Here is a 20,756-nt window from a genome sequence, read left to right on the forward strand (position 1 = left end):
ATCAGAAATTACTGAGTTTTCAACATTGAATTGTTCAATATATAAAAACTCTGTCCCAGTACATGTCCCCTGATCGTTCATAAACAGCTCTGAGGACACATTGGGACTCACAGGGTTAATAACACCAACACCTTCCGCTGTCTGCTGCGTCGATGGGCCGGTCCGACTCAGCAGAGGACCCCCCCCGCCCCCACCGAGAGGGACAGGGTGGAGCCTCTCACACGCAGACACACAACGGCCTGAGGAGGGCAGCAAGTCCACATCACTGAGAATCTTACCGATTCTTAATGGTGGTTTCCATTATGTCAAACTGGTGATTTTGTTCTTGTACCTGCACCAAGGACGAGATGTTTCCACCAGTTTGTTTGAAGAGGAAAGAAAAGCTGAGTCATGATTCCAGTGAAGTCGGTGGAAGGATGTTTATTGAGCATTAAAGCAGAGACAAGTAGAAACAGAACTTTTCTCTGAGATGTTTTTCTTCTCGTTACATCTGGTTTGTCACAGAGGAAATGATCCATGTGTTTGACTCATAGACTGAATATAAAGGCTTTGACTGGGATGTGCTGCTGTTATACTGCAGCGCCACCTGTGGGTCAAAAGTAGAAAAGCAGAAATGAAAACGTCCCATTTTTAAGTCCAGAGTTTTGATCTTTTGTGTCAAAGACAAAACTCTGATTTTAAACTCAAAGTGATTTCAATGTGTTTAATTTTGTGTTGAACTAAATCAATTTGTGACGTGAATCCAGGAACTTTAAGATCATAAACAAACATATACACAGAATGTGGTTCTACACACATGGAGACACACTGAGGGACAAAGGTGGACAATAATAAAGACAAACTTAAACAAACTGCATGTGACTCTTTATAGAGGGTTTATATATTCTGCTTGTGTTGTGTCATTTCAATAAACACATTCTTCATGTGAATAAACACAATCGGGGCAAGAAGGTTGCTGGTTTGAATCCGGTTCAGATGGGGTCTTCCTGTGTGGAGTCTGCATGTTCTCCCCGTGTTTTCTCCAGGTGCTCCGGCTTCATCTCACAAACACATGCAGATTAGGGGTTGTGTAGATTGGAGACTACACACAAGCTGCTGCTGCTTCAGCCTCTTGATCCTCAGGACACAGCTCAGCCTCCGTCCACACACACTGTCCTCTTCACTCTGTCCTCTTCACTCTGTCCTCCACCTGTTGAGAGAAGAAGACATCAGTGTCACAGAGACTCACTTCATCAGCTGTGAGTCAGTGATGCAGCTCATCCAGTAGAAAGAGCAGCAGGGACTTCAGTCCTGTTCAGAGGTGGAGCAGCTTCCTCTCTGCTTCATGTTCACGTGTTGGAATGAACACGCTAAGAGCTCAGTGTGTGTCCTCTGCATGTCAAAGTGCAGAGTGGACACCTGAGAGGTGGATTTACTGCTGTTACAGGTGAAGCCATGTTTCACTGTGTGTTGATGAACATCTGCTTCTGACAAACTGGGACCAGAGGAGACAGATGGACCTCAGCAGAGGTTCTGCTCTGTATAAAGAGCTCCTGGTTACCATGTGATGAGGAGAGGCTTCAGTCCCACTGATCTCAGAGCTGTGACAAAGATCCACCTGATCAGTTCTTCACTGATGAAGTGAGAGGACAAACTGTCTCAGATCAGATGAAGACGACAGCGTCTCTGTCCCTCGTGTGAGGCTGTCAGCTGTGGTCCAGCTTGTGTAAGTTACAGCGCCCCCTGGTGGCATCTGGTCAAAATATATTACGTGACCACAACATAACAACGTGTGAACGAGATAAATAACTCGAGGCCACGAGATCTGAATCTGTTGTTTACTAACAAGACGAGTGGAAGACAAGAAGACACACACTGTCTCACTGTCTCTGAGGACACACACTGTCTCTGAGGACACACACTGTCTCACTGACTCTGAGGACACACACTGTCTCACTGACTCTGAGGACACACACTGTCTCACTGTCTCTGAGGACACACACTGACTATGAGGACACACACTGACTCTGATGACACACACTGTCTCACTGTCTCTGAAGACACACTGTCTCACTGTCTCTGAGGACATACACATGGACCTGTCTCCAGGAAGCTGACTGTGGTCATCTGGTGTTTGGTGACAGGATGAGTCTGGAGACATTGAGATGTTCTGGGTGAGTTAGAGATCAACTGAACCAACCAGACGTTGATTTAAACTTCCCTTATCCGTCCCTTTAAGGAGAGTGTGCACCACACAACAGTGTAGAGTCACTGTGGTCAGTGGGCGGAGCTTCTATACGGGTTGATCTCCAACTTAACCAGGAGCAGGTTAGCTGTTCATCAGAAGTTACCATGGTGATTGACCTGGTTAAGAAGTGGACGAGCTTCGTAGAACTGAAAAAACTAAACCTGAAGTTAACCTGATAACCACAAATCCTGCTTGGTAGCACAGACCCTGGATCTGTGATACTGACTGTGTTTAGTAACATACTGATGAAAGCAGCGTGGACTGACTCCAACCATCTACTGACCTCAGAGTCTCCAGTCGACAGGTTGGACTCTGCTGTAGATCAAGCAGCTCCTTCACTCCTGAGTCCTGCAGGTTGTTCTTGTTGTATCTCAGATCCAGTTCTCTCAGATGAGAGGGGTTTGACCTCACAGCTGAAGCCAGAGAAGAACAGCTGATCTCTGACAGACAGCAGTGATGCAACCTGGACAAAGAAAAAAACTTAACTGTAAATTAAACTTACTTCATGTGTGAAATAACAGACACATATTCATGTCAACACAGACTCATAACATGGAAGATAAATATGAAATCAGACATGTTGGACTAAAAACAAGTCCTGATTCAGTACAAATAGATTATTTGGACCCAGCCTCTCTCCTGCAGATCAGTTTAGAAAATCAAGAACTTAACTCAGTGTTTTAACAAGTAGCTGAATATTTAAAATGTCAGAGATTAATTAATGAATGGATTCAAGTTATGTATGAAGAGGAATGATGTTAAATTAGTATTAAATTAGATAAATTGTGTGTGAATGCTGTTTTATGGATATGAGATCTACAAAAGTCAGTCAGTGAACTGACTTCAGAGTCTCCAGTCGACAGGTTGGACTCTGTAGAAAACCACACAGCTCCTTCACTCCTGAGTCCTGCAGGTTGTTGATACTCAGATCCAGTTCTCTCAGATGAGAGGGGTTTGACCTCAGAGCTGAAGCCAGAGAATAACAGCTGATCTCTGTCAGTCTGCAGTTCTTCAACCTGGATAAAGAATAAAACTTAACTGTAAATTAAACTGAGTTCATGTGTGAAAATAACAGACACATATCCATGTCAGTACAGACTCATAACATGGAAACTAAATATGAAATCAAACATGTTGGACTAAAAACGAGTCCTGAGTCAGTACAAGTATATTATTTGGACCCGGTCTCTGTCATGCAGGTCAGTTTAGGAAATCCAGAACTAAACTCAGTGTTTTAACAAGTAGCTGAATATTTATAATGTCACAGATTAATTAATGAATGGATTCAAGTTATGTATGAAGAGGAATTATGTTAAATTAGAATGAAATGTTAAATTGTGTATAAATGCTTATTTATAGATATTAGATCTACAAAAGTCAGTCAGTGAACTGACCTCAGAGTCTCCAGTCGACAGGTTGGAGTCTGTAGAAAACCATACAGCTCCTTCACTCCTGAGTCCTGCAGGAAGTTCTTAGTCAGATCCAGTTCTCTCAGATGAGAGGGGTTTGACCTCAGAGCTGAAGCCAGAGGAGAACAGCTGATCTCTGTCAGTCTGCAGTTCCACAACCTGGATGAAGAATAAAACTTAACTGTAAATTATATTGAGTTCATGTGTGAAAATAACAGACACATATTCATGTCAGCACAGACTCATAACATGGAAGATAAATATGAAATCAGACATGTTGGACTAAAAACGAGTCCTGATTTAATTGATATAGATCATGGGTCTTCAATGTTTTTAAGGCCAAGGACCCCCAAACTGGTGTATAGATGGAGCAGGGACCCCTTACCATATATATTGTATAAAATTGTGTTTTATATTAGTGCGATATATAAACATAGCTACCCTGTTATTGTGCATTCAATATTAAGCTATTCAAATATAACCAGGTGCATTTATTCATGTTGTTAATTAAAACATGTGCACGGTACAGGGTGGCCATGCCACTGCCATTTATAAACATACATCTTGCATACAACACTGAGCTATTAAAGAAATTCACAGATTCATGTTTTTATTTTAAACACCCTGTAAACTGCTGCTTCATTTAACTTTGACTTTAACTTGACTATGTTATATATTATACATATATTCATATTACTTAATTTAATATTCACTTGACTGTGTTATATGTCATATGTTACAATGTTATGTTATATGTTATGTTACATAGTATGTTATTTTTTTGTCATTTTGTAAAGTCGCCTACTGCGTAGATGTTTGCCTGCCATGTCATAAGAATTTCACTTCTCCGATGACGCTGTCATTGGTGCATGTGACAATAAACTTTGATTTGATTTGATTTGATTTGATGTAGAAGAGACAGTGAATCCTCAAGCCATCTGTGGATGCCACACATACTCCCACATCAGTGAGATGTCGGACCCTGATGGGTAGCACACAACTTATCTAACCTTGGACGGATGGAGGTTGTCAGGCAGAGGGTCAAATCAGCCTCTCAATATGTCGGATGCATGTTAATGTGAATTTAAAGTCATTTAAATTTGTGGAAAAAAAATTGTTAGAAAATAAATCGAAAATTATAAAAAATATAAAAAGTTGTCTAATCAACGAAACATTTCACGACCCCCCTGCAGTACCTCCGCGGCACTCTAGGGGTCGCGGCCCCCCTGTTGAAGACCTCTGATATAGATTATTTGGATATAATTTGGATAATATTAGATCATTTTAGGAAATCCAGAACTAAACTCAGTGTTTTATGAAGTAGCTGAATATTTAAAATGTCACAGATTAATTAATTAATGAATTCAAGTTAAGTATGAAGAGGAATTATGTTAATTAGAATTAAATTAGATGAATTTTGTATAAAGGCTGTTTATAGATATGAGATCTACAAAAGTCAGTCAGTGAACTGACCAAAGAGTCTCCAGTCGACAGGTTGGACTCTGTAGAAAACCACACAGCTCCTTCACTCCTGAGTCCTTCAGGTTGTTGTAGCTCAGATTCAGTTCTCTCAGATGAGAGGGGTTTGACCTCAGAGCTGAAGCCAGAGAAGAACAGCTGATCTCTGACAGACTGCAGTCCTTCAACCTGGATAAAGAATGAATTAAACTGAGCACGTGTGTGAAAATAACAGACACATATTCATGTCAACACAGACTCATAACATGGAAGATAAATATGAAATCAGACATGTTGGACTAAAAACGAGTCCAGATTCAGGAAAAATAGATTATTTGGACCCGGTCTCTGTCCTACAGATCAGTTTAGGAAATCCAGAACTAAACTCAGTGTTTAAACAAGTAGCTGAATATTTAAAATGTCACAGACTAATTAATGAATGAATGGATTCAAGTTATGTATGAAGAGGAATTATATTGTGTATAAATGCTGTTTTATAGATATGAGATCTACAAAAGTCAGCCAGTGAACTGACCTCAGAGTCTCCAGTCGACAGGTTGGACTCTGTAGAAAACCACACAGCTCCTTCACTCCTGAGTCCTGCAAGTTGTTTCGACTCAGCTCAAGTTCTCTCAGATGAGAGGAGTTTGACCTCAGAGCTCTAGCCAGAGAAGAACAGCTGATCTCTGTCAGTCTGCACTGATACAACCTGGATAAAGAAATATGAATATTAGAATGTGTCCTCCTGTTGTTGTGGATCGTCATCATGTCAACACAGACTCTCAACATGCTGCTGACCTCAGTCCAGTCTGTGACCTGAAGATAAATATCAGATCAGACATGTTGGACCATTGTTTCATTCATCAGCTTCTTCTCTGTGTGTTGGTCACTGAGCAGGTTTGTGTAATTAAACACTGTTTAAAGTAGGGATGGCTCCTGACAGTCACTTCCTGTTTGTTTCTATACTTATCAACTGTCCAACGTGTTTCCATAAGAATGTGTCTTATTTTGAAAACCTGAGGAGGACGAGTGCTCGGCCTCAGTCCACATGTTATTTACTGACACTTTCTTAGTGATCAGGAGCAGGTGAGTGCAGGTGAATGGTAGCCTGGATGCCAGACTAACTTAGCCCCTCCCACAACATTTGAGGTCAGGAAGTTCGGTCTGGAGTCGCTCCGTTGAGGAGAAATTATGCCCGACCGGGCCAATCAGATTGTCAGGGCGGGATTTATACGATGATGGACAGATGATCAACGGTAACGTAATCAACCACGTCATCAAAGTGCCCTTGGGTTGAATTCGTTTTTAACAAACATGCCTGCCGCTGGAGAGCTGAGATGTGTAGATGCTGCCATTGAGTCTGTTTTAGAAGACATCGACAGCGCATTCATTTTGAAAGAGGAACAAAGAAACGTGGAGGCTACGCCAAAGCACCGCGCTAGTCCCTATCGCCCCGGCGCTTGGCTGTTCACACCGGACACTGAAGCGACGCTGAACCGCCGGGCAGCGCTAACAATATCACCCGTTGATCCAGTAGATTAAAAGCATATACTTACTTGTTGCTCCAACATTAAGCAACAGCGTCCCAACATGTGTCTTTCTTGGTGTTGTCTTTATACAACATGTTCCGAGGATCATACAACTCACTGTACTTCTCCACTTCAATTATTAATTTAATGTCATCCATGTTGAAGAACTTCGCTGTTTGCTCTGTTAAATGTCGGGTGTCGGGGGTAAATTACATATTCTCCACTCAAAGGAAAGAAAGTCCACTCAAAGGAAAGAAAGTCTGAAAAGTGAAGAAGGATTTAAGGACCTCAGAGTCTCCAGTCGACAGTTTGGACTCTCCAGTCCAGAACACAGCTTCACTCCTGAATCCTGCAGGTTGTTGTTACTCAGATCCAGTTCTCTCAGATGTGAAGGGTCTGACTTCAGAGCTGAGGCCACAACTTCACAGTGAGTCTCTGAGAGTTCACAATCTCTGAGTCTGTAATAAAAGAAAATATCAAATCTGTGAGAATTAAATCAGAAAACACAACATTCATACAAAACGTGATCATGTGACCCTCACCCTGGTAAATCCCCTCTTCAGGATCCCCTAGATTCAGGTGGTCAGAGATCAAAGGTCACGGTCACAGAACAGGTTCATGGCCTTTTAAACATGATATCTCAAGTCTGTCTTTAGGGGATTTCTTCACATTTTGACTCAAAGATAAACTGATTCGATTTCAGAGGTCAAAAGTCACAGTAACCTCATATTGTTGTGAAGTCAACATGTCAGTGTTAATTTTGGCAGCTATTTTTGATTTAGTCTTAGTCTTAGTCTATTGACGAAAATGCATATTAGTTTTAGTCACATTTAGTCATTTTTATCCTTCTTAGTTTTAGTCTAGTTTTAGTCACATTTTATAGCCACATTAAACTCCTTGGCTCCCCTCCTCAGGCCCAGGGACCCTGTGCTGTGTCTAAAACTGCATAATAGTCTAGCTTGCAGTACTTAAATTGTCCATTAGATATCCCTACCAGCATAAGTCTATAGCAGGGGTCGGCAACCTTTACTTTCAAAAGAGTAATTTTCCCCCCTCTTCCCCCAAATAAAATTTGTCTCGAGCCGCAAAACATATTTGATAACAAAGCTAATAAAGTTTAATATAAAGTTATACTATACTAAACTATAGTTTGTTGCATTTAAGAAATTATAGAACAACAATAAAGAAAACTCTTTATTTTATTGCTATTTGTACCTGTTACAACAAAGGAAAACACCGAACGCTTATTAAGAGAACAAAATACACAGAGGTACTGTGAATTAAATTAAACACAGAACTTTGTAGGGTTATTTGAGTCCTCCCCGTATTTGTGGGAAATGTATGAAATAAGAAGAACCAAATTTTGAAATAAATTAAAACATATAGCTGCAGCCTAATAGCTTAAAAATATATATTTAGTTTAAAATGTTAAAACAAAAAGCGAGAGCAGGTCAGACTGGAGCCGGACACAGAAACTGAAACTTGGTAGAAACCAACTGCAGCTTCTGCTCAGATCAAGAAGCTGATGCGCTGATCTCCGATCAGCTGAGACCAGAGAAACTCTGTGTTTTCACTGTTTCCATATTTAAGAAGCAGTCAGTCACTGAGCTCTGATCTCACTGTGTCTCTGTGAGCGAGTGAGCAGGGCGGGGGGCGGAGCCTCGGGACCGTTGCGCTATCTGGGGCACACACACACACACACACACAGACACAGACACACACACTCACTCGCCCGCTTTATGACAGCCTGATAAAATGATGTTATAAATTATTGTAGCTTAGTCAACCATCAACATTGTCGTTTCGTCTCGTCAACTAAAGTTAAAATAGATTTAGTCATAGTTTTTATTTTCAAACATCCGTTTTCGTCTCGTCTTCGTCATGGAAAAAAGATCGTTAACGAATATTTTTCGTCATAGTTTTCGTCAACAAAATGAACACTGCAACATGTCAGGAACCTGGAGGGACAGACACTGCACTGGTTGGTGGTGGAGCACAAACGCAGGGTGGGAACTCTGGTTTGACAAGAAAGAAGAAGAAACTATATTTCCTGCTTCTTCAGTTTCAAGGAACCTTCAGTGATTCTCATCCAAACACTGATTCAGTGATCGTCTCCTCACTCTGATCTCCATGTCTTTGAGTTTGTGGAGGAAGCTGGAGAACCCAGAGAAAAACCTCTCAGAAAGGCTGCACTAACAGTTATGACCACTGCAACACCATTCTGCCCAAAACAATGAGGATCATTTAACACTGAGTGTATTTGAAGAAGGACTCATCTCCACTGATTGAACATGTTATTGATCATGTCTGGACTCACCGAGCCTTCCTGCAGTTCCTCACAGCTGGGATCAGTCTCCATCGACCCTGGTCTGATGTGTTGAACTTCTCCAGGTCCAACTCATCAAGAACCTCCTCTGACATCTGCAGCATGTAGGCCAGACCTGAGCAGTGGATCTCAGAGAGTTCCTCCTCTGATCTGTTCTCTGACGTCAGGAACTGTTTCATCTGCTGATGAACTGAGTGGTCGTTCATCTCAGTCAGACAGTGGAAGATGTTGATGCTTCTGTCAGGAGAAAGGTAATAACTCTTCATCTCCTTCAGGTTGTTGATGACTCTCTGGATGATCTCTGGATTGTTCCCTGTCCGACCCAGCAGGCCTCCTAAGACTCTCTGGTTGGACTCCAGACTGAGGCCGTGAAGGAAGCGAACAAACAGGTCCAGATGACCATTTGTACTGGTGAGGGATTCCTCCATGTTTGTCTGCAGGAAGTCATCCAGGGAGAAGGTACTGTCTGTGTTCCCATATGTTCCAAAAAAGTTGTTGAGTTCTTCTGTGTTCCTCTCGGTGTAACAGTGGAACATGTAGACTGCAGCCAGAAACTCCTGAACGCTCAGATGAACAAAGCAGTAGACTGATTTCTGGAAGATCACACACTCTCTTCTGAAGATCTCAGTACAAACTCCTGAGTACACCGAGGCCTCTGTGACATGAAGACCACACCGCTCCAGGTCTTCTTGGTAGAACATGATGTTTCCTTCCTCCAGATGTTTAAGTGCCAGCCTCCCCAGCTTCAGGAGAACGTCCCTGTCAGCCTCCGTCAGCTGCTGTGGAGTCGTCTCATGTTCCTCACCGTACTTGTTGTTCTTCCTCTTTGTCTGAACCAGCAGGAAGTGTGAGTACAGGTCAGTCAGGGTCTTGGGCAGCTCTCCTCTCTGGTCTGTGATCAGCATGTGCTCCAGAACTGTAGCACTGATCCAGCAGAAGACTGGGATTTGACACATGATGTGGAGGCTCCTGGACGTCTTGATGTGTGAGATGATTCTGCTGCACAGCTCTTCATCACTGAATCTCCTCCTGAAGTACTCCTCCTTCTGGACCTCAGTGAAGCCTCGTACTTCTGTGACCCTGTCAACACATGCAGGAGGGATCTGATTGGCCGCCGCAGGTCTGGAGGTTATCCAGACGAGAGCCGAGGGAAGCAGATTTCCCCGGATGAGGTTTGTCAGCAGCACGTTGACTGATGACCTCTGTGTGACCTCAGACACAGGCTCCCTGTGGTTGAAGTCCAGAGAAGGTCTGCTTTCATCCAGGCCGTCAAAGATGAACAAAGGTTTACAGACAGCGAGCGTCTCTGCTGTGAGCTTCTGTAACGCTGGATGGAAAACATGGAGCAGCGTGAGAAGACTGTGCTGGTCCTTCACCAGGTTCAGCTCCCTGAACGAAAGCACAGCCAGCAGACCCACATCCTGGTTCTCTAAACCCTCTGCCCAGTCCAGAGTGAACTTCTGCACCGAGAAGGTTTTTCCAACGCCAGCGACGCCGTAGGTCAGGACGACTCTGATGCTGCTCTGCTGGTCAGTGGAGGCTTTAAAGATGTCGTGGACCTTGATGGGAGTGTCCTGGAGGATCTTCTTCTTGGAAGCCGTCTCAAGCTGCCTCACCTCATGTTGAGTATTAACCTCTTCACTCTGTCCCTCTGTGATGTAGAGCTCAGTGTAGATCCTGTTGAGGAGGGTTCTACTTCCTGTTTCATCACCTCCTTCAGTCACATGTTCACATCTCCTCCTCAGACTGAGCTTATGTTCATCTGAAACCTCCTGCAGACCACGATCTGCTGAAAGACAAGAAACAATGTGAGAGACAGAGAATCTGAGAATCTGCTGATTGTTTTCATCAGAAACAGAAAAACTACAGAAAATAAAAGCTTTTTAACTTTGTGCTTTTCTAACGATGTTAAATGTTGATGCTGTATGAAGGAACAAAATAAAACCACATGTGCTGTTGTCAGAAGTGAAGACATCAGCAGACACATGTACAGTGCTGCTCTGACCGGCTGTCTGACCTCCAGCTCCTGTTCTGGATCTTTGTCCACACTGGGGACAGGAGGAGTCTCCTGAAGAGCCAGACTGGTCCCAGTATGAGGTGATGCACTCTCTGCAGAACCAGTGTCCACAGCTGGTGGAGACTAGATCCTTCAGGACGTCCTGACACGAAGCACAGCAGGACGACTGCTCCTCCTCAGAAACATGACTCCTCTTCCTCTCCCTGTGAAGACATGTCCTGATAACTCACATGTCTCAGTCACAGGTTGTCATCACTTCTGTCAAGGAGGTTTTGTTTTCACCCAGTATGTTTGTGTGTTGGTTGGTTCGTTATTGGGATTATAAAAAATACAGATTACCAGTAAACTTGGTGAAAGGGTGTGGTACGGTGGCCCTGAAAGCTCAACGAACGGCAACATAAGAAAACACATGCAAGTTGACAAAACACCAGCAAAACCGAATTTCTATGGTGTATTGGACGTTTTTGTGGCAGCAGTGTGCATCACGTTTAGCTGTCCTCTGGAAACACTTCCGTTGTGTTGTGGCCTCTTCTTGCAACACGTTCCGGTATTTGCTGCGCTTTTCTCTTTTTGCAGCGGGTTGCTGTGATGTGTTGTGTTGTGTTGTGAAATTGATGAAGATGTTTTTTTTTGGCTGGTGTTTCTTTGCTGGTGTTTCGTCAACTTGCATGTGTTTTCTTAAGTTGACGTTAGTTGAGCTTTCAGGGTGGTCTGTTAACCAGATCGCGGGGGGGGGGGGAGGTCCTCTTTCACAGACATGTTCAGAGGACTGATGTTTACCAGTGTGTGGAATTTGGTGCAGATCCAAATCAAAATGAGTCTCTAGTGGATTTCAAAGTGGTTTCATAAGGAGCGTGTTGGTTCTTGGTGGAGGTCTGAGCTCTTTGAGTGATTCTGAGAGATTAGTCACCAACTTCAATGAAGCTGTGTCCTAATGCAGGGGCCACACTAGAGGAAACTAGATCCTCTTCAGAGCAGGTCACAGTAGAAACAGTCTCTTACTCTGTGTGTGAGGGTCCAGGTTCTTTACTGAAGTTTAGAGGAGGATCCATGGACCAGTCACTCTTCAGAGACAGACAGCTGGACCCTGGAGACTCTGCTCTCAGTCTGTGGTCCTGACCTCTGCAAACACAAACATGTTTTTATTCAGAACACATCATTCACTGGTTCATTCTCTGAGGATTCAGTTTGGAGCTTCACATGTTTGCAGCAGGTCTCTTACTTTGTGTGTGAGGGTCCAGGTTCATTACTGAGGTTTGGAGGAGTTCTCATGGACCAGTCACTCTTCAGAGACAGACAGCTGGACCCTGGAGACTCTGCTCTCAGTCTGTGGTCCTGACCTCTGCAAACACAAACATGTTTTATTCAGAACACATCATTCACTGGTTCATTCTGTGAGGATTCAGTTTGGAGCTTCACATGTTTGTAGCAGGTCTCTTACTTTGTGTGTGAGGGTCCAACTTGCTCTGAAGTGTCCTCGTCCATGTTGCACCGGCTGCGGCTCAGTTGTGGTTCAGGCCACCCTGCTCTTCTAGATATTCAAGGTCTGGTCTATTTCCTCTGGTTCTGTGCTCAGTTTACAGCAGAACACAGTGAAATGATCTTTCACACCAGTTTCAATGTTTATCTGTTGAAAACGTCATAAACACAAATATTTGTACAGGGTTCATACACATTTTGACTAATTGCTTTCCGTGACTTTTAAATAATTTTTAACCAAATTTCCATGACTGAACATTTTGTGAAATCTCTGTGTATACGCGAAAGTGACAAAATGTGGTATTCAAACTAACAATGAGAATTCCAAGGCATACAGTATACCTTAAATTACACAAACCCAAGTATGCCTGCTTATATTTTGAGCGTATTTCTTTGAAAGCATATGAATTATTTAAAACTCAGCGTAAACTAACTAGGGATGGGCAGTCGATTAAATTGTCTTACTCGATCGTCGGGAGAATTAATGATCGACTTTCAATTAATCATTCATAATTTTATATTAAAATTCACTATTTATAGGCTATATTAAAATGCAGTGAAAATAGAAAAAACACAGCGTGTTTCCTCATTGGGATCTTTATTACAAGATGAACGACTCTTGTGGCAGTTAAACAGGATCCGTCCAATGGTTACACTTGAAAATATGCGCTGCTGTACTCTTCAGCCCCGATGAGCGAGCAGCAGCTAGCCGCTGAGAGCTAACTGGATTTGACGGTTCTCGACGTCAGTCCGGGTTCCCCTCCGCGTGGGGGTCCGTGTGCGGACATGAAGCCGTTAGCAGCCCGGAGCTTCGCTGTGCTGCGTTCAGGGCAACTCGGATATGCCGAGCTCCTGCCACATAGCGAACATGCAACAGTTTTCATCGATGAAAAAATAATGTCATCGACGAAATTCTTAATGAACAATTAATCCATTGTCGATTAATTATGCCCATCCCTAAAATAAACGACATGAAAATATGAATATAACAAATTTCCTTAACTTTTCCAAAACTTTTGGGAGATAATCTTTTTCCAGGACTTTTCAGGCCCGGAAAAACACATGTTACTACAGGTTTTCCATGACCGTACGAACCCTGCCTGTAGCCTTCCCCTTTCCAAATAAAAGCACTCAAGCGTTTCTGTCGACTGAATCAATTCATTTATTTTATATGAATTATTTTATTATTGTGGAATAGATGCAGGGCTTCATAGTTTGTAGTACTGGTATATATATATATCTCTATATATATTTTAGTAGACAGCACTTCTTATATACATACATATAAATGTTGCTGAACACTCACCAGCCTCAGACTTCACGTCTCCTCCGTCTGCTCCTTGAAGTTAGAACGAGTCTGAACACTTTCACTTTCACTGGAGGCTCCTCCCCCTCTCTGCGGTTACTGGAAATCACGTGACTCTGTGTGTGTGTGTGTGTTCTGAAATTAAAACTGCTGTGTGTAACATAACTCCTGAAAAAAAAAATGTATAGACATATATATATACATTCATTATTATTATTGTTATTAACTGTAACAACATCATATGAACATGATGAAGATGTGTTTCCTTGCGCATCCTTAACTCCTAAGTCCTAAATAAAATTCGAAATATATAAATTAATAAAATTCGAAATTTATAAATAAAAGTATTAAAAAAATTTGAAATAAATAAATGTATAAATACAATTCGAAATATATTAATAAATGTATAAGTAAGTAAATACAATTCGAAATATATTAATTAATGTATTAATAAATAAATAAAATTCGAAATATATTAATACATTTATAAATAACCAAAAGAAATCCGAAAAATATTAATAAACGTATAAATAAAAATTGCAGGACAGTGCACGCACGGGGCAGAGGAGACGTGGCCTCCTGCTCAGGTTCTGATGAGGAGAGTAAAAAACCATCATGGTGTAGTTTAACAAATGTAATGAAGTAAAAAGCTAAGTATTTCCCTCTGAAATGTACTTTAGTAGAAGTATAAATACAATCAAACTGTTGAAGTAAAGTCAAAAACACTTTATATTATTCATACATCTACGATCTGGTATTTCCCGGGAAAAAAATTCTAATCCGCCAAAACAGTTGTCTATTCAAATTCCCGCCACATATTCCAGCGGTCTGACGACACATGACGTAGCATCCGTGTGAGCTCAGCCAATGAGCATCGGTGACGCTCCTGCACGGACCAATCAGAGCGCGGGTTGGGGAGCAGCTGCCGGATGAGGAGGGATTTGGCGCCAGATTGTCTCCAGAGCTTCAGTGTTTCAGCCGCGTTGGATCCGGAAGGTTTTACTTTATATCCCAGGACAGAGACGTTTCACCTGGAGCCTGAAGAGGACTCGAGTTGGTCTCCTTGTCTCCTCACAGTAAGTGTTGGTCTCCTTGTCTCCTCGCTGTAAGTGTGGGTCTCCTTGTCTCCTCGTTGTAAGTGTGGGTCTCCTTGTCTCCTCTCGCTGTTTGTCTCCTCTCGGTGTATGTCTCCTCTCGGTGTATGTCTCCTCTCGGTGTATGTCTCCTCTCGGTGTATGTCTCCTCTCGGTGTATGTCTCCTCTCGGTGTATGTCTCCTCTCGGTGTATGTCTCCTCTCGGTGTATGTCTCCTCTCGGTGTATGTCTCCTCTCGGTGTATGTCTCCTCACAGTAAGTGTTGGTCTCCTTGTCTCCTCACAGTAAGTGTTGGTCTCCTTGTCTCCTCGCAGTTAGTGTGGGTCTCCTTGTCTCCTCTCGGTCTTTGTCTCCTTGTCTCCTCTCGGTGTTTGTCTCCTTGTCTCGTCTTGGTATTTGTCTCATTGTCTCCTCGCTGTTAGTGTTTCAGCTCACATGTTAAAGTTCGCGCTGTTTTTTATGACGCTGTTGTGTCGTGGCGCCATTACCCCCCCCCCCCCCCCCCCCCCCCCCCCCCGCAGTGACTCGTTTCCTGTGTTCACCGGTTCAATCTGATCGATAAAGATTAAAGATGCACACGTGTAACTTTTACACATTTTAAAAAACACAACGATTTCACACAGTTAAAGTTTCCTGGTGTATTTCTCTCGTTGGCCTCACTCCAGTCCGATAGGGGGCGGTAATGAACATTTCAGAACAGCCATTTTCTCCATTGATATTTCATTTTCTTAGATTTTTTGAAGCACTCGTTCATTTATAAATTTCTCTTAAATCTAATTTATCTTCCGGTCTCTCTTCATGCACGTATCCCACAATGCACTGCGAATGATTCCGTTTTAATCCCAGAAATTGTTCAGAACTTGATATTTGCAAGTAGAGACCATCCATTCATTTTATTTAATCTAGAAATGATTTGTTAAAATTCTTGTTATATATTCAGTTAAGGAACTGGGCTGTGTTTTCAAGTCTTTTATATTTTCTAGTAACTGCAGGAGCAAAATAAAACAAAATAATATTTACCTAAATTTCCCTTGAGATGGATAAAGTTTTTATTCAATGGGAGAAACTGAATGACAGAGCCTCAGTGAACCGCCTGGAGCAGGTTTGTGTGTCCAGGTGGTTTCTCCGGTTTCCAGTCACAGTTCGGGATCAGGAACTGATTTTCTCTGTCTCACGTTTCAGGTCAGACACAAAATGCCGAGCACGCGCTCTCAGGGCCGAGCTCAGCCCACGCTGCAGTACCCCCGACGCAAATCCACCAGAGTGTCCTCCGTCCCCAAGACGCCTCACACGTCTCCGGGCTCCTCCCCAACCAAACCTGGATCCCAGCCCCTCGCCGCCCCCCTGACTGGGATCGGACCGCTGACCCCGGGACGTCCCAGTGACCGGCCCACCGCCCTCTCTCCCAGATGTCCAGCTCCCTCTTCTCCCCGTCTCCAGCCACGGCTTCCACTCAGCCCCCGGAAACGCACAGGTACGACTCGTAGACCACGTCGTGTCCCGAATAAGAGCCGCAGTGTCACAACTTTAATTCCCTCACGTTTCTCTGGAAGTTTAAATTCTCTCTTCTGGTTCCGAAGGCGACGACAACGGCTGTAACCTGGGCGGCGCTCTGCTGGGATCCCCCCCGAAGCAGAGCAAACCCACTCTGGCCTCACCCCGAAAACTGGGCTTCAATGAAAACTCTCCAGTCACAGCTCGCCGTCAGCTGATCCCGTCCTCGCCCAGAGCGCCACTCTCTCCCGCTGGCGCCCTGTCGCCAAGACGGCAGGAAACACCCGCTGGAAGTCCCGCTCGCCACACCGGCCCAAACAGGAAGCTGCCAGTTGTTCGACTGTTTGCAGAAAGTAAGTTATTTACATCCTCTTTGAGTTTGGAGTCACAGGAAATGTTCACCTGTGACGACCTGGAACCAGAGTTCTTGGTGTTGTAGTAAAGTTTTGACTTAAATGTCGTATCACAGTGGTTGAAGATTCCTTTTGAAATCTTAAAGCGGGGGAGATTTTTTCCTGTTTTATTATCATAATCGGTTTATTTGGGGGTTTATTGACGGTGGATCAGAGAAAACTGAAAATTCTTATATTTTCGTACACTTTTTCGATCCATTAGAATTAGAAACGTCCTTTTCCGCCTCGAGAGGAGTCAACAGTTTATTTGCAGGTTTTAGCTGCTGATGGACACAAACCTTATTAATCTGTCAAAATGAAGACCTGGTTCAGTTCTCCAACATAATGAACCTTCCTGTTGTCTCCTCCAGAGTCGAGGTTCCACAGCGTGAAGCAGGCGCTCCACACGGCCGTCCCCGAGCGCCTCCTGTCCAGGGAGACGGAGCGGGCGTCCATCCGCTCCTTCCTGGAGGAGACGCTGCTGCAGAGTGTCCCCGGCAGCCTCTACATCTCTGGAGCTCCGGGCACCGGCAAGACGGCCTGTCTCAACTGTGTCCTGCAGGAGATGAAGGTACTTCACCAGCTGTGTGGGGCTTTACCCCCCCTACTGGAGGGTGTGCAGTGGTTTCAGTCCCTGATGATTATTGGTCAAAAATAACCAAACTACTTTTAAATGGCACCTCAAGAGAAGAACTCACAGAATTACAAAGTAAACAGAAATGAATGAATGAATGCGGAGATTCTCCAGAGGGCAGAGAGTCAGTTTTCTGGAGCGCATGTGAGAGATTATCCTGAGAAGTTGTGTTGATGAAGTTTTCATCACACAAAGGACACACAACTGGAAAAGAGAGAATAGAAACATCTCAGGGTGAAGAGGAGTCAAGCAGATTCCAGTTGGATGATGACCGGGATTTTCTTTCTTTCCAGGCCGAGTTGTCGTCGGTTCAAACCGTGCTGGTGAACTGTATGAGTCTGAGGAGTTCCCACGCCATCTTCCCCCTGCTGGCCGACAAACTGAAAGCTCCCGGCGGGCAGAGCGGCCTCCAGCGGCTCCTGACGGCCCCGGGGCCCACTGTGTGAGTAACCAGTGCTTTAACAGGAATCATGTTGGACCCTGAACTGGTCTCTAAAGTTTCCTCCTGCTCTGTGTGGTTCATCTCTCCCTGAGAAATAGAGAGATACATTTAACCTGATTGTAATTTTCCTGTTTGCAGTTTTTTTTAATGATAGTCATTTAGATTCTCTTATTAATTTGTGAACTGTGAGTTGAGGCTGTGAGGCGCTCGTGGTTCTCCTCACTTTACCACGTCGGTGTCTTCACTGGGCTTCATCACAGACTCTGACTCCATCTTCTTTTGTCTCCAGGCTTCTTGTTCTGGATGAGATGGACCAGCTGGACAGTAAAGCCCAGGACGTCCTCTACACCATCTTCGAATGGCCGTACCTGACCGGGTCCCGCCTCTGCCTCGTCGGTAAGCTCCCGACCTCCAGCTGTTGAAGTCTGAGATCTAAAAGTCACTAAACAGAAGGTGGTCATGGTTTAGGTGAGCGACACTTCTCATGCATCTCACCGTGCTGTGTTGACTTTACAGGCATCGCCAACGCTCTGGATCTGACGGACCGGATCCTGCCCCGGCTGCAGGCCCGGCCTCGCTGTCGCCCTCAGCTCCTGCACTTCCCTCCCTACAGCCGCCAGGAGCTCGCCGCCATCGTGCAGGACAGACTCACACAGGTAAGCACAACCACACGGACCAGACGTCCCATCAGGACAGAGGAAGACAAACAAGATGAACTAAGCTGTGATTAACACCTGTCCTCAGGCGTCTGCCGATGGGATCCTCGACGCTGCTGCGGTTCAGTTCTGTGCCAGAAAAGTGTCGGCGGTGTCGGGAGACGCCAGGAAAGCTCTGGACATCTGCAGGTGAATATCTCACCCGTCAACCTTTACCTGCTGAATGCAGCTCTCACACAAACACGCAATATTCAGATGAATCTGTTGGTGGGAATCTCCAAGTGGTTTGTCTGGGACCCATTGACCCCCTGAACTCTCTGAACTCTGCACAACCTCAGCTAAAGGGTCGTGTTAGTCGGCTCCTCATCAGCGTCTCTGCAGATGCTGTGGAGATCAGACCAGGAACAGTTTGTGCTCAACTCTTCTCTCATTGTGCAGGAGAGCAGTGGAGGTCGTGGAGTCTGACGAGAGGAAGAAAGCAGCGACTTCAGAGGCCGAGACTAAAGGTGAGAAAAGCTCTTCACTCGGATTCATCAGCCAGATCCACGTGTGAGATTCAGGATCAGTTGAAGCAGCTCAGTCCTCTTGCCTGATTCCTGTTGTGGTGAACATGAGCACTGACTGAACCTTTCCCCTCGGGTCGGAGCAGAGTCTCGGGTCAGCCTCCCCCAGGTTGCACGGGTCCTGTCGGAGGTGTACGGCGACCGCATGGCGTCTCAGAGCGGCGGCTCGGAGGGAGAGAGTTTCCCTCTGCAGCAGAAGCTGCTGGTCTGCTGCCTCCTGCTGCTCACCCGCAACGGGAAGAGCAAAGAGATCGTCCTGGGAAAGGTGAGTCTGAACTGGTGAGGGTCTGAACTGGTGAGGGTCTGAACTGGTGAGAGTCTGAACTGGTTACACTAAGGTGGAGGGAGTCGTGTGATAAATTAAGCTAAAATATCCTGGATACCAGAGACATTGTTCATCTTGATCATTAAGATCTAAAGTATCTTAAGTTGAACTTCAATATTGTGAAAGAACTTCCACTCCAAACTAAAGCTGAGTGGATTATCAAAACTTTAATTCTCAACTTATAAGCAGATAAACATGAACAAACATTTGATTGAATATTTGACTGATCATTTGCTCATATCTCGGTCCGTGTCTGAATCTGTTCTTGTCCATGAAACTCTCCTGTAACCTGCTCTGACATCCAGACCCTCAGTTGTCAACCAGTATGAAAAAACTTATTTGCAGTTAAGATCACAAACTCCATTTCCCATGGTTCATTTCATCTCCTGCCAGTAGTTCAGATTTCACATTGATTAGTTGATGCGCCCGGCTGCATCAGGTGTAATTGCCCAGCAGGTGGCGCTGTGTGTGTGACCTGGTTCTGTGTTGTTTCAGCTGCACGAGGTGTACAGTCGTCTGTGCGCCCGGAGGCAGGTGTCGGGGGTCGGGCAGGGCGAGTGTCTGTCGCTCTGCAGCCTGCTGGAGAGTCGAGGCATCTTCTCCCTGAAGAAAGCCAAAGAGGCTCGTCTCACCAAGGTACACGCCGCCGCCCGGGCGCCGCTGTCGGAACATCAGTCACATGATGGATTGATTGTGGAGAATAATGAGTTTCTGTCGCCCCCTGCAGGTGAATCTGAAGATCGAGGAGAAGGATGTTGAAAACGCTCTGAAGGACCGGACGCTGCTCGGCAGCATCCTGGCAGCAGGTCTCCCCTCGTGATCCCTCCTCGTTCACCTCATCTCTGATCATCCAGTTCAAACCAGACTCTCTTTCTTTTTTTTATACATTTTTTAATTTTTTAATATTCTCATTTTTGCTGAGAATTTGTACATTTCTTTCAAGTTATTTTTAAAAACTGGTGTTGACGCTCAGTTTGGGTTGAAAAGTCAGTTGTGAATTTTGCCATCGTTTTGTTTCAGTTGAGTTTTGAAACGTTTTCCATTTTTAAGCTGTAAATAAACAGATGTACAGAAATTTTAAGAAACTCCTCCTCGTTGTTTCTGCCGCTGAGAAACAAACTGAATATTACATTGTTCATAAAGATGGACGACGCGTCCGCTCCTCGAGGTGAAGCCACATCATCGCTCGGAGGTGAACAGAATGAATCCCCACGTGGGGCAGCAGGGGGCGCTGTTAATCACAGAAATCCTAAAAACTAAACACATCCTGGATCCCTGTTTGAAGTTTAGAGTCAACTATAACAAAAATAAAGATATTATCAGCCATTGATAAATGTCCAAGATAAATGACTATTTTTTATATTTGCATCGGCTTTAACGGGAAAAATATTTACACAAACAAAT

General features: G+C 44.3%; 2 protein-coding genes across 6 annotated transcripts; one reads left to right on the forward strand and one right to left on the reverse strand.

Annotated features, from left to right (window-relative positions):
- Positions 1-394: 394 nt before the first annotated feature.
- On the reverse strand, positions 395-13,882 carry LOC133953988 (NACHT, LRR and PYD domains-containing protein 12-like). 5 transcript variants are annotated; one of them, XM_062388215.1, is made up of 13 exons: positions 13,752-13,876; positions 12,408-12,593; positions 12,189-12,308; positions 11,969-12,088; positions 10,967-11,169; positions 8,941-10,738; positions 6,911-7,081; positions 5,630-5,803; positions 5,110-5,283; positions 3,622-3,795; positions 3,070-3,243; positions 2,507-2,690; positions 395-1,171 (listed from the first exon to the last, which is right to left on the reverse strand). In XM_062388215.1, the coding sequence occupies exons 2-13, from the start codon at positions 12,449-12,451 to the stop codon at positions 1,160-1,162; spliced, it is 3,348 nt and encodes a 1,115-aa protein (XP_062244199.1). In that variant the 5' UTR covers positions 12,452-12,593; positions 13,752-13,876; the 3' UTR covers positions 395-1,159. The 5 variants fall into 5 exon arrangements, with proteins under 5 accessions (XP_062244199.1, XP_062244200.1, XP_062244197.1 ...); XM_062388216.1 differs by having other exon boundaries at positions 395-1,189; positions 2,511-2,690; positions 8,941-10,735; positions 13,752-13,875; XM_062388213.1 differs by having other exon boundaries at positions 395-1,189; positions 2,511-2,690; positions 13,752-13,875.
- A 1,203-nt stretch (positions 13,883-15,085) lies between these two features.
- Positions 15,086-20,437, forward strand: cdc6 (cell division cycle 6 homolog (S. cerevisiae)). Its single transcript, XM_062388290.1, has 12 exons — positions 15,086-15,130; positions 16,029-16,320; positions 16,427-16,693; positions 17,104-17,303; positions 17,660-17,808; positions 18,098-18,204; positions 18,325-18,464; positions 18,553-18,653; positions 18,903-18,970; positions 19,114-19,292; positions 19,848-19,988; positions 20,080-20,437. The coding sequence occupies exons 1-12, from the start codon at positions 15,089-15,091 to the stop codon at positions 20,170-20,172; spliced, it is 1,779 nt and encodes a 592-aa protein (XP_062244274.1). The 5' UTR covers positions 15,086-15,088; the 3' UTR covers positions 20,173-20,437.
- Positions 20,438-20,756: the final 319 nt, after the last annotated feature.

This window comes from Platichthys flesus, chromosome 5 (genome assembly GCF_949316205.1).
Source record: "Platichthys flesus chromosome 5, fPlaFle2.1, whole genome shotgun sequence".
NCBI classification, from domain to species: Eukaryota; Metazoa; Chordata; class Actinopteri; order Pleuronectiformes; family Pleuronectidae; genus Platichthys; species Platichthys flesus.